At 44.6% G+C, this 22,374-nt stretch overlaps 2 protein-coding genes across 5 annotated transcripts in view; one reads left to right on the top strand and one right to left on the bottom strand.

Moving 5' to 3' along the window:
- Nucleotides 1-22,374, bottom strand: part of LOC119407071 (uncharacterized protein C18orf19 homolog B) — a 579,856-nt gene that overhangs the window by 170,525 nt on the left and 386,957 nt on the right. The window lies entirely within an intron of this gene.
- Nucleotides 1-22,374, top strand: part of LOC119407040 (casein kinase II subunit alpha) — a 63,720-nt gene that overhangs the window by 14,080 nt on the left and 27,266 nt on the right. For all 4 annotated transcript variants that reach the window (XM_037673873.2, XM_049419243.1, XM_049419248.1 and 1 more), the window contains 4 exons: nucleotides 7,719-7,830; nucleotides 9,034-9,135; nucleotides 15,127-15,177; nucleotides 17,782-18,009. In XM_037673873.2, coding sequence (XP_037529801.1) covers nucleotides 7,719-7,830; nucleotides 9,034-9,135; nucleotides 15,127-15,177; nucleotides 17,782-18,009 — 493 coding nt within the window. The remainder of the gene's footprint in view (nucleotides 1-7,718; nucleotides 7,831-9,033; nucleotides 9,136-15,126; nucleotides 15,178-17,781; nucleotides 18,010-22,374) is intronic.

The raw sequence follows: 22,374 nt of genomic DNA, 5'->3' as shown, positions 1-22,374 counted from the left end.
TACTGCAGACCTTGATGACCCATTGACATCCTGCCTTGCATATATGAAGCATTGGAGTATCATGCTCCAGTGCCTGACGGAGTGTGCTGACTTGAAGCCACATCTAAATGCAAGGATCTACATACAATGTAAAATTTTTCAGTTAAAATGTTAAAATTTAATTGAGAACATGTGATATACACATTCGTCCACAGTGGTCCAACCAGCCAAGACGCTGGACAGAACCTAGCATATCCAGTATGCATAATTTCAAGTTGCTATTGCCAAATTTCTGTCAGCAGATTTTTTGAAAATGTACAGTACACACTCCATTCTCCACTACAATTGCATGTAACCAGTGACTTTGCCTGCTTAGCTTATTCTGCTAAGCCTAATGAGTGTTGATTCGGCAACTGATAATGTGATTTTGTGCCAATTGACGTGACATGGCTGCTGTGTTAATGGCATTGACATGGGTCATGCCTGAATTGTGATATGGATTCCAAAATATTTATTATTTTTCTAATGCTGGATTTGGTGGTGTTTCAGGGAGGTTGGGGAAGTTCATTGTCGGAAAAATAAGTTACCGTATTTACTCGATTCTACCGCGCCCTCGATTGTAACGCGCACTCGTTTTCCGCGACCAAAAAAAAAAAACCCCGAAGACATCGATTGTAATGCGCACCCAATTTTCGCGAGAGAAAAGAACAAAAAAAGTTCGTAGAAGCCTACCTTCGCACATTCCGAAGAATATGTATATAGATTTTAAAGAACTGAAGTTTCAAAAAAAAAAATAAAACACAGTCAAACAGCGGGCCTTGCCGCTGAAGCTCTCACCACTACGGCCGCGATACGAGTCGCGTAATGGATCAGTCCTCGTCGCTGTAAACGCTCTTCGATTTCGGGAAACCGGCCCTGCTTTGGTCCACTGAAACCTTTTCGTGAAGCTTTGCTGTAAAAAATCTTCTGCTCTGTTTGCGCCAGTATCGCACGCACGTTTCGGGAACTCCGAACGACCGCGATGCGGCCCGATTTCCGTCCGTCTCTGCACATGTAATAACTTTTCTTTTAAATGCGGCATCGTGGTGCTCTCGTCGAGTATTCGGAGTCGGCACTTCCATGCCGTCGATGTGAACGTAGAACGGGATGGCAAACTCCTCAGCACACGTACGAACTGAAACAAAAGGCAGAAATAGCCGAGGCGCGTTGCGCGTAGGAAGCGGCCATTTTGAAATGCCGATGGCAATATGATAACAGAGTTTTTTTTTCGGTACTCGATTCTAACGCGCATGCGATTTTTGGACTCGTTTTACCGAAAAAAAGGTGCGCGTTAGATTCGACTAAATACGGTAGCTGCATTTGACATACATATTATGAGAATTTATGTTAAGCACCTTCCAACAAAAATTTTCTTTGACAGAACCAATACTGAGTTGGATGCCTTGTTTTTGATTTCAGTAGAGCAGTAGAACACCTTTGTTATACCCAGTACAGTAGAACCCTGCTGTTGTGTTCCTTTCTGATGCGTTTTCCTGGCTGTTACGTCGTTTTCCGCCGGTCCCGGCACAGCTCCCTAAGGGTACAATGTATTAAGAACCCCGCTGTTACGTCGTAACTGTGGGACCGTTCCCGTATGATACGTCACGAAGTGCGCTCCGAGCCGACCGAGTGAGTACCGAAGAGAGCGGCCATGGTGACTATTCATGCAGCCTGGCCTGGTTTGACCGTAACATTATCCGCATGTGAGGCGCAAGCGACAGGTACTTTCGGTTGACGCAAACAAAAGCATAGCCTTTGAGATCCGTATTTCAAAGATGGCGTCTATGACGTATTTGCTCGCGAAAGCAAGGCCTTCAAGATGGGCATTTACTTCTGCCATGGCGTTGGCGTAGACTCATTCACGTGGTCGTGCGCGCGGTTCGCGGTTGGACTCGCCGCGCTGGTCGTGCTTGTGTGTGCTTAGTTCTTTCACGCCTACAGCTGTTGATGCTAAAAAAAATCACATACGCTGATTACACTTCTGTGGATGATGCCGTCCCCAGCTCCGCATTTCAGTCCGTCAACTAGATCGTGGCTGAGTGCGCGAATGTGTGCACCAGTGACGAAATTGAGTTGATAGAGCAGGGGTCCTTTTCTTCGATGACCTCGTTCGGGGGTACTTCTACTTTCGCAAGGCGTTCGACCGTTTACTACAAGCCATGGGGGTCCGACACTATGCCAATGGTCCTACAGTATCGCTCGGAGACGCCAACGCAACCGGCAACAATCTCGCGAAGGTATCGCCATAAGTCATCGCTTGTCAGGTGTCGGCAGTGGTGGCACTAGATTTATGTCAGGTGCTCGAAAAACTTTTCGTGCTGCTCGAACATGAGTAAAATCACCAGACAACGTTGCATGGTTTTTTCACGCTTAAGCATTGAAATGAAATTCTGTACCACTAAATACTTTGTCGTTTTTCCTGTTTTTCGGCTCTTGCATTTCCCGTCTCTTACGTTTATTTTCTACGGTCCCTTCAAAAACCTGTCAGCGGGGTTCTGCTGTAGTTCGTTATGTTGGTGTTCATTACAATGAGATCTGACTGTGTACTTCCATTTTATAGTTTGGGTGTGGGCGCTGGCTGCTATTTATCTTGAACAGCACATAAATTGTCTATAGAGAGAGATGATACCAATGCCATCTGCCAACTTAACTTGTTTGAAAGAGATCTCGTATATCTATGCATGACCAGATAAGCAAGGAGAAAAGGACGGTATGCCAGAAAACAAAACTATAGGGGATAAACTTGAAAATTGCCCAAAAATGCCATTTTCTCTTTCTTAAAGCCTATTGAAAGTTGAGCAGCACCATGTTTTACAGTACCATATGCCTGTGATCTCTGTGGTACTCTCAACTCACACTGGTAGAGACCGTGGGTTCAGGCCACGGTGTTAGAAGGTGGAGTGATGGCGCGTGGAAATCCGGGACCTGTTTCCTTTCTTGCCGAAAGGTGGTGCGCGTGACTGAGGTCGCCTGGTTATGCGCAGAGCAATCCTGGCGCGTTTAAGGTTTGGTTTTTAGCGTGGTTTAATAATATCGCAAGGCCTTGTGAGGCTTGTGTGGTTGTGTAATATCAAACACGTATTGAAACACTCAGTAGTGTTTTATGCATGACAGTTCGGCATGTGGCACCACGGAGCTCATAAACACCACCTTCGGCCTCGGCAACACCGTGGCCTGGGATATCGTGCCCGTATTGTTTACAGTAGTAAATCTGCGGTTGCCTGACGCATGTTGAATTCACCCTTAATTCGGCCTCACAAGGTCAATTCAATGTATTTGTGGTCAGCATCATATAAAGAGCAAGTATCATGCGTAATGTGCATCATATACCACGACTGCCATGAAAAGAAACTGGTATGCGTATAAAAATAGCAAGAGCAGATACTCTGCGCAGAGACATTAGAAACGCATATGAAAAAGTCCAGCTGTGATAAAATGGCAAATAAAACCATCAAGTTTGATCAGAATGTAGCAAAAGTGTCGTGTTTAGCAGGACTTTGCATATGAGATCAAGGGACCCTACAGAGTCTTTTACTATTAACCGCTTATTCACTAATTCTGTAAACATTTGCGAGAAGACGAATGGATTGGAATAACTTTATTTAGGTCCTTCGTGGCGTCAACTAGCACGTAACGTGCCGCTTCCACGTTGGGGAATACCAGGATTGAAAGAGAATGCAGTAAAGTCGGCGGCAGCTTGTGACTGATGAAGCTGCTCTTTGATAGAAGCAAGCTTTTAAAAATAAATGAATGGCTATACGTAATGATGCGTCAACAATTTTATTCACAGTATTGGCGCTACCGATGAACTTTGCATATTTTTTACCTTAAAAAGCTGCTTTAGCTCGAGTATTATATGGTGTGGCGTTATTCCTGTTATTCACAAAAGAAGAAACTGGAAAGCAAAATGTTAGGACGCTGACAATGAAACGAGCACGACCATTTCACATTTGTGAACCTAGTGCCGGACACAAAGTTCTACTACTGCTACTGCAACAGGCAGCAACATGTCTGTACGGAATGAGAGGCACAATCAGAATGGCACACGATGGGCCATGATGGATTGGTCTTTAAATGGACGTTAACCTCCATTACCACACTCCAGCCAGCAGGTATACACATTAGGGGTGTGCGAATAGTGAAATTTCATCTCGAATCGAATAGTGCTGAACAGTGGCCAAAAATATCGAATACTATATTTACATGAAATGTGTACCGCCAGTTACAGCAAGACAAAGAAAAAATCAGGGACGCTACGGCGTGCTGACAGCTTCATAACGAACTTGTTCGGGAGCGGCTTTTGTTTCAGCTTTTACGGGCGCGCAAGCATGTTGATAGAAGAGCCGCCATTCCGGACAGCAGCGGCACTCGTAACCTCCTAACAGAGGGGGGTACAGTAGCTAGTTTTCTTTCCCTATGGTCGCGCAATACGGCTCATCTGACAACGGTAATGTTGTGCTTCATTGCCATGTGTGCTCCGGGCCCAAAGGTGTTCGGGCGCCCGTTCACAGCAGCGTTTTAACTGCGCGCCGGAACGATGGGAGTCTGAACTAGTGGTGACTGCCCAGCGCTGGTGAAGTTCGATATGTGACTTTGTGAGTGCAGTATGATGCTACAAATTTTATGTTTGTAGGCGGTTTGTTATGTTTACATGTAGTGCATCTGAGGCAGGCCACATAGTCATTGTTTTTTTTTTTGCAAAAGCTAGAATATTTTTTTAATTCGTGTTCGCCTGTAAACTCATTATTGCTCTTCGCACAACCTATATATCCCTATGTGTTTCTATCTGTTGGCCATTGCCTCTGAATTTTCTTGCTGTTGTGTATTTGCTCAGAAATCAGAGTGATATGTGCGGTTACCATGATTAAAGATGAACTGCCAACAGTTGAAGAGGCCCTGCCACGGGGGTCTAGTGGTTATGGCGCTCGACTGCTGACCCGAAGGTCGCAGGATCGAATTTCGGCCACGGCGGCTGCATTTTCAATGGAGGCGAAAATATTTGAGGCTCGCGTACAGTATAACCTCGTTATAACGGATCTGCTTACAACAGACATTCGGATATTACATACCAATTTGCGGCGTTATGCCGACCTCCGTATTAGTTCCATTGATTGATCTTCGTTTACAACGGATTCTGGTACAACGGACATTCGGATATAATTGACTGAATTGCAGGCCGAGCGGACTTTTCTACCACGGTCATTAACTTCCGACTTCAAACATCGCTTAGCATACTTTTGGGACGGGAGCAGCGCACCGCGAATATCGACATACCGATTTAAGAACGAAGGCCGCCGATCCCCGGTCTGTCAATGATCAGCTATGCCTAGCTGTAGCGACAAAAAAAACTGCGCACAGCGTGCTTGGTGTTGCGTTTGGGACGCTGACACGCGAAATTGCGCGGTCGCTGCGCGGCGAGCTTGGCCGGGGGGTCCGCTGCCGATGCGCAAAATGCCCATCCGCGGTTCTGAGGAGCCAGCGGGCAATGCGATTCGTTGCTTGAGACGAAGGACATTACGGCTTCTTCGCTTTCGCATGTCCGTTAGCGCGATGTTCTTGCCCGCAAAGTTCGGATTTGGCTTGTACATCGGCACCGTGAACGGAGTTAGGCCTAATCACGACATCTAGTAGAAAGCTCGGTTGCGATGTGCGTGGCCGCAGTGCCCGATGTTTAAAAGTACGTCATGCTCGATTGCGAGTAAAAGGAGTCGTCCCGCGGTGGTCTTCGTCATAAGCTTCGAAGTGCTGATAAGAAGAACCTCGAACAGTGGGTCCAACGAGTCAACGCTAATAGTCGCACGTCTGCGATGTTCGCGACGAGTGCGGCGCACTATTGTAATCTGATGATTGAGCTTCCGCTTGCAGCTGCCCAACTAAAGCGTTCCAAATTATCGTCGACCCGTAAACACAGAACGAGTGCGAACGCGTCACTAAGTAGCGAAATTTTCGACAGCCACGACCTCGTGACGCACAAGCAGCAGACGACGATCCCGAAGCGAGCATTAACACGTTTTGGCTGCTTCTGCGGTAATACCGCAGAAGCAGCCAAAACGTGTTTTTCGTACGCTTGTTACTGTATGGAGGAGCCAGCTGAAACGGAGAACTTGAACGCGGAGAAATGCTCTTTACGACGAGCCCAAAATGGTGGCGCCCAGTTGCGCTGTTGCCGAGCTATAATTTTGAAAAACGCTTTTTTTTTTATATTTCCGCAATTTTCGCCAAGTCGGCAGACGCAAAACAAATTTTTTATAGCACTTCTACGTAGTTTTCATTGAAGATATTTTGGAATCGGATAGAAATGGGCTACAGAAACTGAAAATGCGACTTTCCAAAAATCGCATTTTTTTGGTCCCCCGTTAAAAATAAGACCATGTTTGTGACTCGTAATTCTCTCCTGTTATAACAGACCCATTCAGTGTTTACATGAAAGTCTGTTGTAACAGTACTTGGATTTTACATACTCCCTTTACAAAAGACCAAAACCCTCTTCACTATGAAGGTCTATTGTAATGAGGTTATACTGTACTTGGATTTAGGTGCACATTACACAACCCCAAGTGGTCGAAATTTCCTTAGCCCTCCACTACGACGTCCCTCATAATCGTATCTTGGTTTTGGGACGTTAAACCCCAGATATTATTATTAGCAGTTGAAGAGTTGTCACAAATGCCGCTTTGTAAGTGACATGGCCCCCATTGAAGCGGCTAACGTGAGGGTCTCGATACACCCAGTGCAGCCTGTAGGAAAAATCACAGCATATCCACGGAGTGAATGATGATGAGTGGGCGAAGCTGCGGAGGTTCATCGGTAAACCGTGAATCTTCCGTGAATTCTGCCCAGTACATCATCACCGACGTGAGATCGGGCGCATTTATACTAAAGGTTCGATGAGTTATGACGACTTGTAGCTCACTTTAATTTTACATGTACGCTGTGAATTTTCATTGTTTAGAAAACCATTGCTTTAGAAAACATCTGGCGTCTTTCGTTAAGCAGCTGGCGTCTTTTCGTTTTGCTTTAGAAACATCTGGCGTCTTCCGTTGGTTTATTTCATCAATCAACGGCGTTCTGAACAAAATTTTTATTGTTTAATCACGCACAGGAGAAATCTCACCAGGCACTACCTTGGAGGTAAACAATGGCTGCTAATGGGAATGAGAGACAGAAGAAGTCGGCTTTTAGCTAACACTTACACTTCTGGTACTTCTACTAACGTTTCCTACTGGAACATGCCAATGGCTGCTAATGGGGAATGAGAGACAGAAGAATTCGGCTTTTAGTTAACGCGCACGCTGCGAATTTTTTATTGTTCAACAACGCACAGGAAAAATCTCCCACCGGCACCACTTTGGAGGTCAAGATCTGGTACTAGCGTTACGACTGGTTATGCACTACGACTACGACAACTACGAGGGACGAACGGGTGCCGCTTTAAGGAGCTTCGCCCCTAAAAAAATGAAGCGCGTCTCGGTGTTCAGCGGGGAGGCTGTGTGGCTCTTTGAGGTGCATCTTGTATGCCCCATGATTTCAGCAATATTTCCCTAATCCTATACCACTGATAGGATTTGAAACTCGCATCAATGGAGTCCATGCAGTTGTTTTGTGCTCGCATGATGCTTGAGTGAACTGTGTAATGGAAGCATCCGCAAATAATTGGATGTTGAGCTGATATTTACATAAGCTGATGCATTTGGTTTCAGAGTTCAAGACGACTACCAGCTTGTCCGCAAGCTTGGTCGAGGGAAGTACAGCGAGGTGTTTGAGGCTATTAACATCACTAACAACGAGAAGTGTGTAGTCAAAATATTAAAGGTAAGTTGTTTTTTTTTTGTTGACTGTGAATGAACTGCTGTGTGAAAGTTAGTCACAGATTGTTTTTTTTTTTTTGTCTTATTTAGTTTAAATTTGAAAGGGAAAATGACAACCACCGGTTTTGTTGCACAAAGCTTCAAGGAAATTATTGTGGGTTTCTCAAAAATAAAGATTCTTAGTTGGCAAAAAAGTAGTCCTGGTCAGGATCAACTGTTGAACCTGGGAACAATCCCTTTCCGAGGTAGGCACTCTACCAATTGAACAAACTAGGATGCTAGCAATTTGCAGTCTGAGGGTGAATTAATCGACAACACGAAGCCCATAGACACTGAATAGTGCAAATCAGTCCTGCGGAATTCTGCAAGGTGTCGCAAGGGTTGTGAAATGGAAAATTTATACTTCAATTAAGAAGCTTTCTTTCCGAGAAATCCATATGGATTTCCTTGTAGCTTTCTGCTGCAAAACAGGTGATGGTTGATTTTTCCTTTCATAACCCTTCTGCCACCTTGCAGAATTCCGCAGAACTGATTTGCATCAAATTTTGTATGTTTTGCCAGTGGAAAGGTAACTTAAAAAGCTAGCCGACAACCCCGAGGTCCAAAATTTGTGATGTTGAGATAACTGTGCACTTTGTACAATGTGAACATAGTGCCACAAGAATTTTACGAATAAGTGCTGTAACAAGAAAGTTAAAGGGGATAGAAAAACCATTTCATAACTGCTTCAACTGGTTTTAGTTTCTCGCTCGGCCTTCTCTACTCCACTGCGGAGAGGGGTAGGCGTAGCTCGTCATCGTTACTACTGTATTTAAACTATCGTAGATTGACCCATTTTTATCTAAACTTGAAATCAGAAGTTGGGGGTCGACTTACAATCAAAAAGAAAATTAGTACCATCAGTTCCAGAAGGACAAACGAGAAATCAGGGACTGTTTACTGGCCCTTCAAGTGAAAGAGGGTTGGTTAGGTAGATTCAGGTGAGTAAGTACAAAGCTAAGAACTGATGCAGTACTTCGTTGTAGCTGTATTGCTGCTTCTGTGTATGCCTCTAGATGCACTTTTTTAACCTAGGTAGCAGTATTTATATAGTTCATTCTTTGACAACAACTGTTACTGCCTTGTGCTCCTTGACATCTGTTTCGTGCTTACAAGGTATTGCTTGTTCTTTGTTTCAATCTCTTTTTATATGATATTTTACTTCCAGCCTGTGAAGAAGAAAAAGATTAAACGAGAGATCAAGATTCTGGAAAACCTTCGTGGTGGGCCAAACATTGTCACATTGCAAGCAGTAGTCAAAGACCTTGTTGTGAGTACATATACAGCATTTTTTTTTTACTTCTGGTAAAATGTGCTGCTAACACAATTTGTTAGTCAGTGTTGTGTCTGCTTCCTGCGTTCCATTGTTGCGCTGCTTGGTCTGCTTTTTTTATGCACCTGTTAGTCCAGTTCAGCACCCTCCTGTGTAAATAGTTGTCTGAAATAGGTCTAGCACAACGATATAGCTGGTTTGATGCTGGCCACGAATAGAATCCGCATTCTGGTGGTAGTTCGTTCCTATCATTTTGACAGAAGTGAAATGCAAGAGTGCTTTTGTGTTTAAGGGGGATGAGGGTCTCGAAAAAAATTTATTTATTATCCTATCTTAATGAAAACTGGCATGCATGTGTATCATTGAATGGAGATTTTCAAATTTGCAAACATATTTCAGATATTTCATTTAGAAAGGAAGTTATGACAAATTTCCTCATTGTAATTAGGTAATTTCTTACGGGTCGTTGTGTTAACTTAGAATACAAAAAGTTACTTTTCAGGACTACGTGGTTCTTCTAAAAGGTCCACCTCACAGGCTAAAGCAAATTAGATGTCAAAACAACTGTTTCTTTGACCAGAAATAATTTTCAAACTTGGAAGGTAAAAGTTAGCTTCCAGTAATTAGCTGGTACTTATCAAATAATTACAATTTCATCAATGTTCAGGAAAAAAGAAAAGCTTTAGCCTGAAGTTCAGGTGCTGCTGAAAAGAATGATACCAAGTTTGTTTAAATATGTTCATAGAAACCTCCTCAAAACTTCCGTAAGATAGATTAACTTCACAAAAATAACGAAGCTGAGAAAATCACGTTTCAAGATTTAAAAACATTTTAAATTTAATTAGGGGTGTGCAAATATTCGAAATTTCGAATATTTTTTTAATAGTGTTTGCTATTCGATTCGCACTGAAATTTTACTATTCGAACTATTCGAACTTCCCAAAGACAAATGCTGTCAACGTCCGGTTGAAAGCGACCCCTTCAGATGTTCAATATGCTTCACTTCATTACACTCTCGTATTGCGGCAAAGCTGCCTTTCAAGCTCTGTTACGGTCGAGCTTAGCCAAGAGACAAAGTTCGATTGGAAGTGGCCCCTAGATGTTCAATATGCTTCACCTCATCACACCCCCGTATTGCGGCAAAGCTTCCTTTCAAGCTTTGTTACGGTCGAATTTAGGCAAGAGACAGTCAACGTCCGATTGGAAGGGGTCCCTAGATTTTCAATATGCTTCACCTCCTCACACCCCTATATTGCGGCAAAGCTGCCTTTCAAGCTCCGCTACGGTTGCAAATGTATTAACTCAAGAAAACGCTGGTTCCCATATGGAGATGAAAGATGTGGCAGAGTTGGGGGCTCAATTAATGCTGTTTTGGACCTGAAATTTGGGCAGGAAGTCCGAAAAATGGATGTCAAAGCTTTTTAGCATCCAAAATTTCAGATGTTCTTATATATAGATGTCTACGAGGCAGATTTGGAACTCCGGACTTGAGGACTTGAAAGGAGCGCACCCTTGTCTGCCACATCAGTTGGGCTTCCACAGAAGTTGAAAGAGGAGGAGAGGCTGAGGAAATGGCATCTCTGCCTATCACGTGTAAAGTGTTGTCGGCAACACTTTGGCTGCACCAAATCATGTACATAAATACAATTTGGCCTCTACGTTGCCTCATTCTTGATAAGAAAGACAACTATGAAATATGACCCCACCAGCGCTTCATCAACCTAGCGAAAAGAAACACTTTCATGTTGCTATCTCACAAGAACATACTTAAGGATTCTCTGCAACTTTTTCTGTAATTTCACTTCGAATTATTCGAAAAATGTTTGAGAAATATTCGAAAATTATTTGATTCGATTCGCACTCAATCTTTATTATTCGAATTCGCTTCGCACCCAAAATTTTGCTATTCGCACAGCTCTAAATTTAATCTTTTGAGCATGTAAGAAAAAGAAAAGCCATTTTGCCATAACATGGTATTTTTCCAGAGCATAATTTGGACTACAAATACTTGAAATAGTGATTTCCAAAAGTTGACATTTTTTACGATTTTTTGCTATTTTAAGACCCTCGTCCCCCCTTAAGGGGATATGTGGGCCTTTGAAAAATATTTTTCAAAATTTGAGTTAGAATGATGAAAATTTCAAGGTTTATGTAGTTTTGTATGCTGATCTTAAATACACAGCTTGTTTTAATGTATATTATACCATTTTTCCTTAACAGAGACGTTTTGGTAAAAATCTTTTGTCATCTTTCCAAAAAAATGTACTGCATAGTTTTTGCTAAACTCCATGTCATTATAACCTGCTGTAACCAAGGAGTGCCAAACAACAAGTTTCGTCATTCTAGCTTGTCTAGAACAAAAGTTGTAGGCATTTGAAGTTCATGTTTGCAGTACCAGCTCGATTACTTTGATCAAAAGTGACATTTGTTTTAATAAATAACATTATCTTGCATTACTTGGTAGTAGTACGGCACTTACCAAACACTTAGGTTCTAAACAAAAGAAGAATGATTAAAATTGGACTTGTGGAAGCTGAGAAAACGTGATCAGAAGATTGCACACTGGCTGAAAAAATGAAGCTGAGAAAATCAGAAAAGACTCAAAGCATTGTTTTTAAGGGGGGAAGAGGCACTTTGACATGAAGCATCTTTTTATTTAAGTTAGGATTATGAAAACTTCGGTGATCATGTATTTACACGTGTAAATATCAAATATGAACTCAGTTTTTATGTAGCCCTTATGACAATTTTTTAAATTAATCATTCATTAAAATTTCGTTTAATCACCTTTTTGATATATTGGCTACTCGGATCCTGCTGAATTAAATGTCATTGCATTCTACAGTTATCAGAGTTCAAAAAGCAAATTTTATGGTTCTAGCTTTCCTACAACAAAAGTTATGAAGCTTCAAAGTTCGCCATTCGATTACCGAGAAAATATATTTTTGTTATTTTCTCTCTTGTAAAAACTTACGCTTTTCTATAGTGACATATGACACTTTGTTGCACTCGCTAAACATCCAGCTTTTCAGTAATACAAAAATGATCAAAATCAAGTGCACCAAAGCTGAGACACGCTCGCTAAAAAATGAAAGGTGGCCAGAAAATTGAAACTGAGAAAAAAGCAAAAAACAAAGCTCTGTATCTTCAAGGAGCGCTACACAAGTAAAAATGCTTTACTTTGCAAATAAATGCCTTAGAAGACACCAGGAGAGTAGTTTATCACATTTTCCAATCGAAACGGCCCCAGTGCATGTCCTTTCAAGCAGTTTGTTGATTGCGGAGAAGTCGACGATGCCGTAGTTAGCCGCCGACGGGTCAGAGCCCTCGCACGCTGTTGCGAGCGTCCGCAGCTTGCGCTCGCTAGCGGAAGTTGCCGATAAGCCGGAGATCTTATCTTCAGTCTTTTTCTGCTGTCGGGGCGCACGATCGGCGCTAGTCAAGAACGTCGTGTCGATCCTTCTACCACGCTGCCTATCACTGACGTCGTCGAGGCGGCCGCCGACACAGGTGAAGTCGGCATTTCGACCAATGAATCGCGTTCCCCCGCCACGCCGTCCTCCGCTGGATGCGCTTCTGATGCACCCGAGACGTGATCTCGTTTTTTTTTTTTTTTTCGAATTTATGAGCGCTGCGCAACTTTCGATGTGGCTTCGCCACGATCAAAGTTCCAAAACGCGGCCGAGAGCGTAGGCCTAATTCACTCCCGGCGGCTGCGGTGCACTTCGTCTAGCTCGCTTGGCGCCGTGCCAGTAAGCCGCCGCAACGTGCAGTCTTTGTTGAGGATGATAAAAACGCCTGCTCCAGTTTCTTGCCAGCTTGCGCGGGTTGGAACTTTACGGACGAAAATCGACGAGAACAACACAGTTATACTACGGCGACATCACTTGCCGCTTTGCGTGCACTGTAGCAGACAGCGCGGGAGGCCCGACGAATCGGAAGGCGTTATTTAGTCACGTGGGCTCACTGTGCCAATAGGCTCACGCGGAGGGACCTTTTTTTGGCGCGGATTTTCTACATGGATTCTGAGTGGACGGAAACAAGGGCGGCGGGATATTCAAGAAAAAGCGCGGCTCTTTCGAATGCGACCAAGATGGCTGCCGTAGGGAACGTAGAACGGCAACAGCGCAGAGCTGAATAAGCCCGTTTTTTAAGCGTTCATGGCTAAAAATTTAGCTCGCTGATGGCACATAAAATGCTGTCACGGCTAAAATACTGATCTAAGACGAATGAAAATTGGCGATGTTATGCATCAGTAGCGGCAGAATCCAAATAAAACATTTTCAAAAATTCGATTTTTTTTCTGATTTTCGGTCTCAAAGACCCGCTTCCCCCCTTAAGTGCGTGTTAAAGGACCACAGACGGTCAGATGTTAATCAGGAGCATACATTATTGCACATACCAGGCCGTTCATCTCATAAATCCGCCACGATGGCCTAGTGGTTGCTGTGCCCTGCTGCCAACCTTGAAGACGCGGGTTCAATCCCAAACACCCCCCCCCCCCCACTTCTGGCTCTGCCTGTGCTCTTGAAGGACTGTCAACTGCGTACTCAAGCCAAGAAGGTGTACAGTACATTTCTGTAGCCACATTGCAGTATCATGGTTAAGTAGTAGCACTGACCAAAGCTAAGCCTGTATTTGTTATATGAAACATAAGGCTGGTTGTGTCCTGAACATTGGAATAACAAAGGAGTTGCATAGATCTGTCTCAGCTGTACACAACCGCTATCAAGGCTACATGGAGGATAAAAAAAGTGATCGATCTGACAAAGGCAGCGAAGAAAAACATTGAAAAAGAGGTACTTAGTATCAAGACAAAGAGGGAGGTTTGAAGTACTGTATATTGCCGATTATTGGTGGATAAGAATAGCATAGAATAAGGCGTAAGAATAAATGTAAGCTCCGCCCACGAGGCCGCATTGCTCATATTTTGCATGCCTCCGCGCTACAAAGGAAGTAGTTCCGCAATAGCATGCCTACATCTCGGCGTTGTTGGTTACAGTGAAACCTCGTTAATACGTACCTGCCGGGAACGCGGCATAACTACGCACGAAATGGCGGCGGCTCCTCCCCCTTACGGGGAGGAGCCGCCGCCGGCCGTTCCCATGTCGGGACAGGCAGGCTGTGCCTGACCGCCGTGTTGCGGACCTTGTTGATGGCCCGTAGCTGGGTGGCGAGGTCGGAATGAATTGAAATATTTCTAGCTCTTCATCAGAGCCCCATAATTTATAGTCAGGTGCTTGAATGCAAATGTAACTTGCTTCTCCAGAGTACTCCAGGATGTGAAATTAGCTGCTCCAGAGTGCTCCCAGATGCAAAATTACCTGCTCCAAGGTGGAAATTTTTGCTGCTACAGAGTGCTCCAAAATGAAAATTGTGCTGCTCCAAAAATTGCTCCAAATCCACCGACTTAGTCCCATAAGAGCTTTGTGACATTTCTAGATTTAGATGCTGTAGCCAGCGATGTTTCACTACTTGTTGGGCTAATGGTTGCGGGCACAATTCCTGAAGAACTCTGCTGCATGTTTGTTTACGAGATGTGCCATCTTATTTTGCTGGCCTAGCGATGCTTCACTTAAGCGGGGACATGCCTTGTAAAGACCAAAAAAACGTCAAAGAAAAAAGTTTTTTTTTATTACATCTACAGCTTAGATCTATACAACGAGTGCGATCTTGTCGTAGTGATACCTCGTGATTTGGAACATTTAGAGCTGTAATTATTTTTTTAACATAAAGCACAAACTGTGTATCACAGAAGGGCTGAGAGCAGAATTCTCATTTTCAGCTCGTAGACTTTTTACATCTTTTCTTTACGGTAGTCATGGTACATAAGCTTTTGCGTATTGCACTTGGTACAGTCCAGTAGACTGCTCCAAAGAGAACCAAGAATGAACAGCTGTAACTAAAGACATCTCTGCAAGTGTTGACAAGGTAGCAAATCAAGTCAGAAATGTCCATACATTATGTAAAGCAGCTTTTTCTTTTCAGTCAAGGACACCTGCCCTGATCTTTGAACATGTCAACAACACTGACTTCAAGGTACGTTTATTTCAGCTGATATCTTGTATATGTTAATCTTTAGCTTTTCTAAATAGAAAAACTAAGCCTGAAAACAAAAATTTTGGAGTAGTTAGCTTTTATGATGTTGACTGTACTATTCCCATTTGAATTAGGGTGTGGTAAATTGACCTGCCCTCATGTTTTATGAGTGCTGCTTTTCATTGATGAGTAGAAGTGCCATACCTTAATACTTTCTATGGTGTTCAACCATTGCACCTTGTTTGGTACCGTTCCACAAAGAAAAATGCAGTAACTGATTGCGATTACAGTTAAACTTATATCAATATATCAGTGTGGGCTCTGCAAAATAGTTTTCTATAGCCAGAATTTCGTATGTCAGGTCTTCAGAAAACATGTGAAACTTTTGTGGTATGGTGAATACTCGCTTCAAAGTATTTATCGTTTTGGTTGTGAGGGGGTCCGCTCTACGTACGGCTGGTGCAGAAGCCTAGCTCCGGTCCCAGCCGCAAATAGTCGTACCGTGTCAACGTCCCCTTCCCGTAGCGCGCGTCATCGCAGCTACGACGGGTTCGGGCGAATAAGGCAACAGGCTAGCACAACAAACAACACTTTATTGCTACGTTAGCAATAGCGCGTAAATGTCACGTAGAGGGATAGTCCGCTCTCGTAGAAAACAAAGGGTAACGCGTACACCTTCGGTCGATGTTCGGCTCGCTGAACTTGGGCGGTGAGGTGTTACCTCGCAGGGCAGCAGGGCACGAGAGACCGTCTGCTCGTCTCCCCGGTTGTTTTATTCACCTCCCGTCTCCCTCCCCACCACGAGGGTTGTTTCCCTCGCAGGGCGAGTTCCCTTTCCCGCGAGCCGGGAAGCGAGGATTGGCGCGCGGAGTGACGGGGAAGAAGGGGTTGTCCGGCAGGAAAGGGCGATGGTGCTCCTCTCCTAGTGGTCCCTTGGCTACCACCGTCAGTTCGCGATCGCGCCAGCCTTAAGGAAAGGAAATGGGCACGTGTGCTCTTCCACAGTTGGAATAACTGCAGCAGTACAGCCTGCTTTTTAACACTTTCCCTACTGCGGGGAAAATAGGTCTTCTCTGTAGGTAACACTACGTTTTTTGCTGAAGGAATTACTCCACCTAATATTTTATGTAATACATAGATGAAAAGCAGGATGAGTGAACTTTTCATGCATACAAGTTTCATTAATGAGATGTATGTTATGTGAGGGATATAAATCGCCAGGTTCAAGATTGTGGGGCAGAATTGAACAGAGTTTGTGAAGACACGTTACTATCTACTAAGAGAAAAATATAACAGAAATCATGAGATACACTCAAACCTAATTATAACAGTCACATCTGCCACGAAAATAACTTCGTTATATCCGAAAATTCGTTATAAACGTTTATTTGTAACACTGTAGCTATGACAAGATTATTCTTCATTTACTTCGTTATAACCGATAATTTGTTATCCATGTTCGTTATATCGAGGTTTGAACGTATACAAAATGTACTGGCGTATGTTGCTGCTGAATAATCATATTTTCCTATTGCGTTATTTCAGCCCTATTGGGTTATTTTTAGTTTTCGCGATTACAAGCGTGGGAGCTGGGAAATAGTATTAACCCTTTCGGCCGTGACGGTGTCAATTGACACCACCACAGAACATTTCCCCTTAGCATCTTGGAAATGAAATCAAAACTGCTCATTCTGGGGGGAGCGCTTCATCAATTATCCCCACTGCGATTGACACCAAAGTTTTGGCATGTTTGCGGAACTGGGAGCCGCAAAGAAGAAGCTTGACCGAAGTCATGGGTGACGCCGAGGCGGGTCAGCTGAGGCGGGTAAGAGCCGTTTTCGGGACGTCGTACACAAGCTGTTTCAAGAAGTATCACACTGAAAAATGAGACGTGGTTCACGTTTTGTGTACTCTAGTGAGTAGCAGAAATAAAGAAGCCATTTTCCTCATTTCACAACCACTGAGCCCTGATGACCTCATTTGATTCCATGCTAATTAATCCATAAATACTTGCAGCACTGGCTCGATTTTTCGTTTTTGGTCTTCGGATGTTTTAACTATTAAGAAAACACGCTAAAAAAAGGTGTGCGTCTAAAATAAAAAAATCCAGGGCTGAAAGGGTTAAGCGTTGGAACGTATCAACGAGGTTCTGCTGCATATGGAGGTTTGACTATGATAAATTGGCATGATCAATAGTCATCCTGATATTGGTTACTTATGCTGTACTGAGATAATGTTGGACAGAAATCATTTCTTAAAAGTTTAGCTAAATGGTTTGCACTTATTGTTTAGAAAAGCGATGAATTGAGCAAGTTGGTTTGATTCGTGGTTGGGAGCTGTGCAAGAAATGTCATGAAATGGCATAAAGACAGAGCCATGTTTGTCATCTTGTTCTCCTTGTTGTTGTTCCTTGTACTGCCTCTAACTATTACAGTTATTGTAATCTATGTTCTTCCTGGACGTGTGAGTGAACAAATATCTTTGCATTTTTTTGGCCCTGCTGTTGTTGTTCCTTGTACTGCTTCCAACCATTGCAGTTATTGTAGTCTCTGTTCTTCCTGTACGTGAGAGTGAACAAATATCTGCATTTTTTCGGCCCTGCAGCAGCTCTACCAGACGCTGACAGACTACGACATTCGCTACTATTTGTACGAGCTGCTCAAGGCATTGGACTACTCCCATTCTATGGGCATCATGCATCGTGATGTCAAGCCTCATAATGTGATGATTGACCATGAATGCAGACGTCTGCGCCTGATAGACTGGGGTCTTGCTGAATTCTACCACCCTGGCCAAGAGTACAATGTTCGTGTTGCATCCCGGTACTTCAAGGTACTGTCCGTAATCAAAAATAGTTGGCACATATTTCTGTACACCTTTTTCTGTGATATGTATTGATTAGGAGTGTGTGAATACTCTAACTTTTGAATATTTTTCGAATAGTGTTTGCTATTTGATTCGATTCGCACCAGAATTTGGTTATTTGAATTAGTCGAACTTCCGGAAGATAATTACAGTCAACATCCAATTTTGTGGACTCCCTAGGGACTGCGAAATCATCCGAAATATCAGGCAGTTTGAAAAACGAATTCATGCTTTTCTTATTTCGCTCTCTTATTACGGCTCTCTCGCATGGAGCGTTTGGAAATGATGATGCAGAACAGACTGTGGAGGAAGAGTGGACGACTCGTTCGGCTTTCCCTGATGTGTGCACACGTTAACAATGTGCATGTGCATCGCTGAACCTCCGTCGATATGCAGCATTTGCTGCAGCTTGAAGCTGATCATTCTTAGTTGTGTGCAGCACATCACCAAATAAGCTGGCGCCGTCACTGCCGGGGCGCTTGCTGTACCGTACGCATGCATTTGTCATGAAAGCGTTTGTGATGCCCACTCCATTCCTGACCGCAGACGGGCGCAGCGATGGCGAGCTGCTTACGTTCGTGAAGGCAACGAGTCTGTGTGGTGCAACTTAGTGGTCTCGCACAAAAGAGGTAGCATGAATGGCAATGCGGTGTGTTTGGGTTATACACATACCACTGCGCTAGGCCACATGCTCTACTTAGCAGTTGGCTAAAGATGCTTGTCAGAAGGGTTGTCGACGATTAGGGGACGCGGCTTTCGTATCGCGAGAAATGGCACACAATCGATTTTTTTGAAAATCGCATTTTCAGTTTCTCTAGACCCTTTTCTATCAGATTCCAAAAATATCTTCACCAAAAACCACATAGAAGTGCTTTAAAAAGTTTGTTACGCCTGCCACAGTGGCGAAAGTTATTGCGGAAATCGTAAAAAAACACTGATTTTCAAAAAATAACTCCGCAACGGCGCCACCGTTCGCCGATATTTTGGTCTCGTCGGAACGAGCATTTCTCCGTCTTCGAATTCCTCGCCTCAGCTGGCTCCTCCCTTCGAAAACAAGCGCACAAAAAGCAAATGTCTGAAGGTCGTTTCGAGGCCTCCGATTGGCCGCGTCCGCCATGTTGCCCCAGCGCGCCTCGCCATTGGTCCGATGCTCGCTTCGGGGGATCGTCGGCTGCTGCTTGCGCTTCGCGAGGTCACGGCTGTCGAAAGTCGCGGTCTTTATGACGCGTTCGCACTCGTTATGTGTGCACGGCTCGAAGTCGACAATCACGTAGAACTTAACTACGTTTTGGTTAGGAGCTGCAAGCGGAAGCCCGATCAGATTACGATGGCACGCCGCGCTCGTAGTGAACATCGTAAGCGCGCGTCTCGGTCCGACCCTTTAGTTGACTCGTCGGATCAGCGGTTGGAGGTTCTGCTATCAACACTTCGTACGTAATGACGAAGATAATCGCAGGACGACTCCTTGTACTCGCGACCACGCATTACGTACTTTGAAACAAACATCGGGCACCGCGGCCGGCGCGTCTGTTGCTCGGAGTCGTCGCTAGGCCTCTAACTCCGCTCACGGCGCCGGCGTGCAAGACGAACCTCGAACTTTGCGGGCAAGAACAACGCGTTAGAGGAACCGCGGCAGTGTGCTTCTTCGTAAGCAATGCAGCGCATCGCCCGCCGGCTCCTCGGAACCGCGGATGGTAATTTTACGCATCGGTAGCGGACCCCACAGCCAAGCTCGTCGCGCAGCGGCCGCGCGTCGGCGTCCCGAAATGCGAGACCAAACACGTTGCGCGCCGATTTTCCGTCGCCGCACCTAGGGATATTGCGCATCGTCACCGAGTGCCGCGACCCAGAACATCGCGTGCAGATTTCCCGGACTCCGCGGCCGAGCACTTCGAGGTGAAATAAAGCACTGTTGATGCAATTTAGGCGCGCTTGGAGCCGTGCGTGGTATCGCCGCAGGCTCTCATGAATCTGAAAAAATAAAAGCCTCGCAGATAACCGTGTCCGCAACCGGGTGAATGATGAAACGCGTTACCGAGGTTCACAAATAAGCTTGAGTGATGAAGCAGGGAGATGAGTTTACATCTGCCCAATTCGCATCTTGAATAAACTCTAAGGGATTTCTATTCCACCAATGTCTTGACCATAACTGCCCGTTATTTAGGAGGAAGGGATAGGCTGTTGTCATGATGAGAGCCACTCTCAGTATCCTATAAAAATCATTCAATGATCAATTGCAATAAAGACTTAGTGATAGCATGAATACAAGAAAGCTGGCAAAGCACCACAGCATATGGCCTAATCACATTACAATATAACGGGCAGCCGAGGAAGAATCTCTGCGCTTGAAAAAGGCTAAGAATCGATCACTAGAGAAGATGGAAAGGCGGCAAAGAAAGAGAGTGCCAAAGGACACCTCCAGTTATGCTGCAGGATCATTTTAGAACTACATATGTGCTCCAAACTTTCAAACGTCGTTTTCTCAAAATGACCTTTTTGGCTAGTGAGGCTGCTTATCCCAGCCATATCTCTGGAACCACTCATCGAATTTCCATAAGTCTTTTTTTATTATGTACTTGAATAAATTTCTGAGGGTGTGACAAGCCCCTTTTTTCAATATATTGTCTGTTATTTATTATAGTTAATCAAAATTTGATTGATAATATCCTAATCACCAACACTAAATTCGATGGTCTGCTAAAACTTTTCAGCAAGGAAATTAAAAAAAAGGGCTCTGTTACCCCCTGAAGTATCAATCTGGGAATCATCATAGTTAATTTCACAGTTCCAGCACCTTTTGAAAGTTCTCCAGACCTCGGATAAGAGAACCATGTGCACTATTCTGACATACTGCTGTAACTTGAGAACCAGTGAGCATAACTTCATGAAATTTTGTAATTCTTCTAATGCTTTTGCTATGAGTCTATCCTGAAAATTTCATTAAGATATCTCAATAAACAAAAAAGTTTGTGTCCGAAGGTAGCCTCCTCCCTTAAAGGGGCCCTGCAACACTTTTTGAGCAGGGTCAAAAAGCGCTGCCAATCGGTAGTCGAGGCTCCCGAGAACACGCGAGCCAAATATTATAGCGAAGCGAGCGGCCTGGAATTTAAAATAAATTCTCAAAGTCAGCTGAAAATCGCTCCCTCTTCTCTCGACAAATGATGTATTAGTCCGCAATATATGACGCGATTGTCGGCAGTTCCACCATTGGCTTATGTTTTAATCACGATGACACGCTCATTATTACCTTAGTTGTTAATTTTGAGTTCAATAAGTAGATATGTGTGTTTATATTTTGTTATACCCTTAAAACACTGAACAAACATTAATATTAGCACTCCGGTCTCACCGACAGCTCGTCTGCTCGTAGTTGCGTAGTTGCGTTTTCTTCGCCATGTGCAGCGCCGAAATCGTGAATATTTCTGTGCTTTTGACCACCGCCGGTTCCCGTTGAGAGTGGCAGCCGTTCGAGTGTTGCCTCGTCAGCTGGAAACTGCATCGTCGGCACGTTCTCACGACCGACCGAGGCAGCGGTGCAGCATTTCTCCGATAACAATGCTGGCGCCGGCTAGCTTAGGATACCTGTGCTCGCTGTATGGCGAGAGTCCCGTTCGCTGTCTGTTCAGTATGTCATCGAGCCGTACCTCGGCGTATCCTCCCCGTAGTCTCAGGTTCCCGAGAAACCGCGACACAGCAACCAAGCAGATCCGCATTTTCACGGTAGCTGCAGACAGCCGGGGGATGGATCCGCGCCGGCCCGATGCCCCACGATCCTTTCTTCTAGTCTGTAGTTCTTTGTTGTCAGCCCGCACTCGCTGTGCGCCCGCATTCGAAGAGCAAACAGCATCGAAGTACCGCCACTGGGAGAAGGATGCACGCAGCTTTGCCGTGTTGAATACGATTCAAGCGCGAGCAGTGCGAAGAGGCGGTGTATCGGAGTGTGGGTCGAAACCTATCTCAGCTGTCATTCGTTCCAAACGCGCACGCAAGTTTGCGTCCATGGTTGGCAGAGCGATGAAAACACTACGGCAGTTCGAGGTGCACACCCAACATTACCAAACCGACTCGCAGTTTTCAAGCACGCGCGATACACGGTGCCATGGGCTCCGCCGCTCGACGACGACCGCGCGAGCCGACCGGAAGTGGCGCCACAGACCACGTGGTTGCGCCGAGACACCAGAGAGAAAAAAATGAAAAAAATGCCGCCGGCGCTGACGCCGCCTCCTCGCACCTCCGCCCTCCCTCCCTCCCTTCACGCCGCGCGCTTGCTGCGTTGAGTTGAGAGAGAAAGCTGCGGAACGTGATCTCTATAATTTGGTAACACCACTTAGA

This window comes from Rhipicephalus sanguineus, chromosome 1 (assembly GCF_013339695.2).
Source record: "Rhipicephalus sanguineus isolate Rsan-2018 chromosome 1, BIME_Rsan_1.4, whole genome shotgun sequence".
Lineage (NCBI taxonomy): Eukaryota > Metazoa > Arthropoda > Arachnida > Ixodida > Ixodidae > Rhipicephalus > Rhipicephalus sanguineus.
This window is presented reverse-complemented; position numbering and strand designations above follow the sequence as displayed.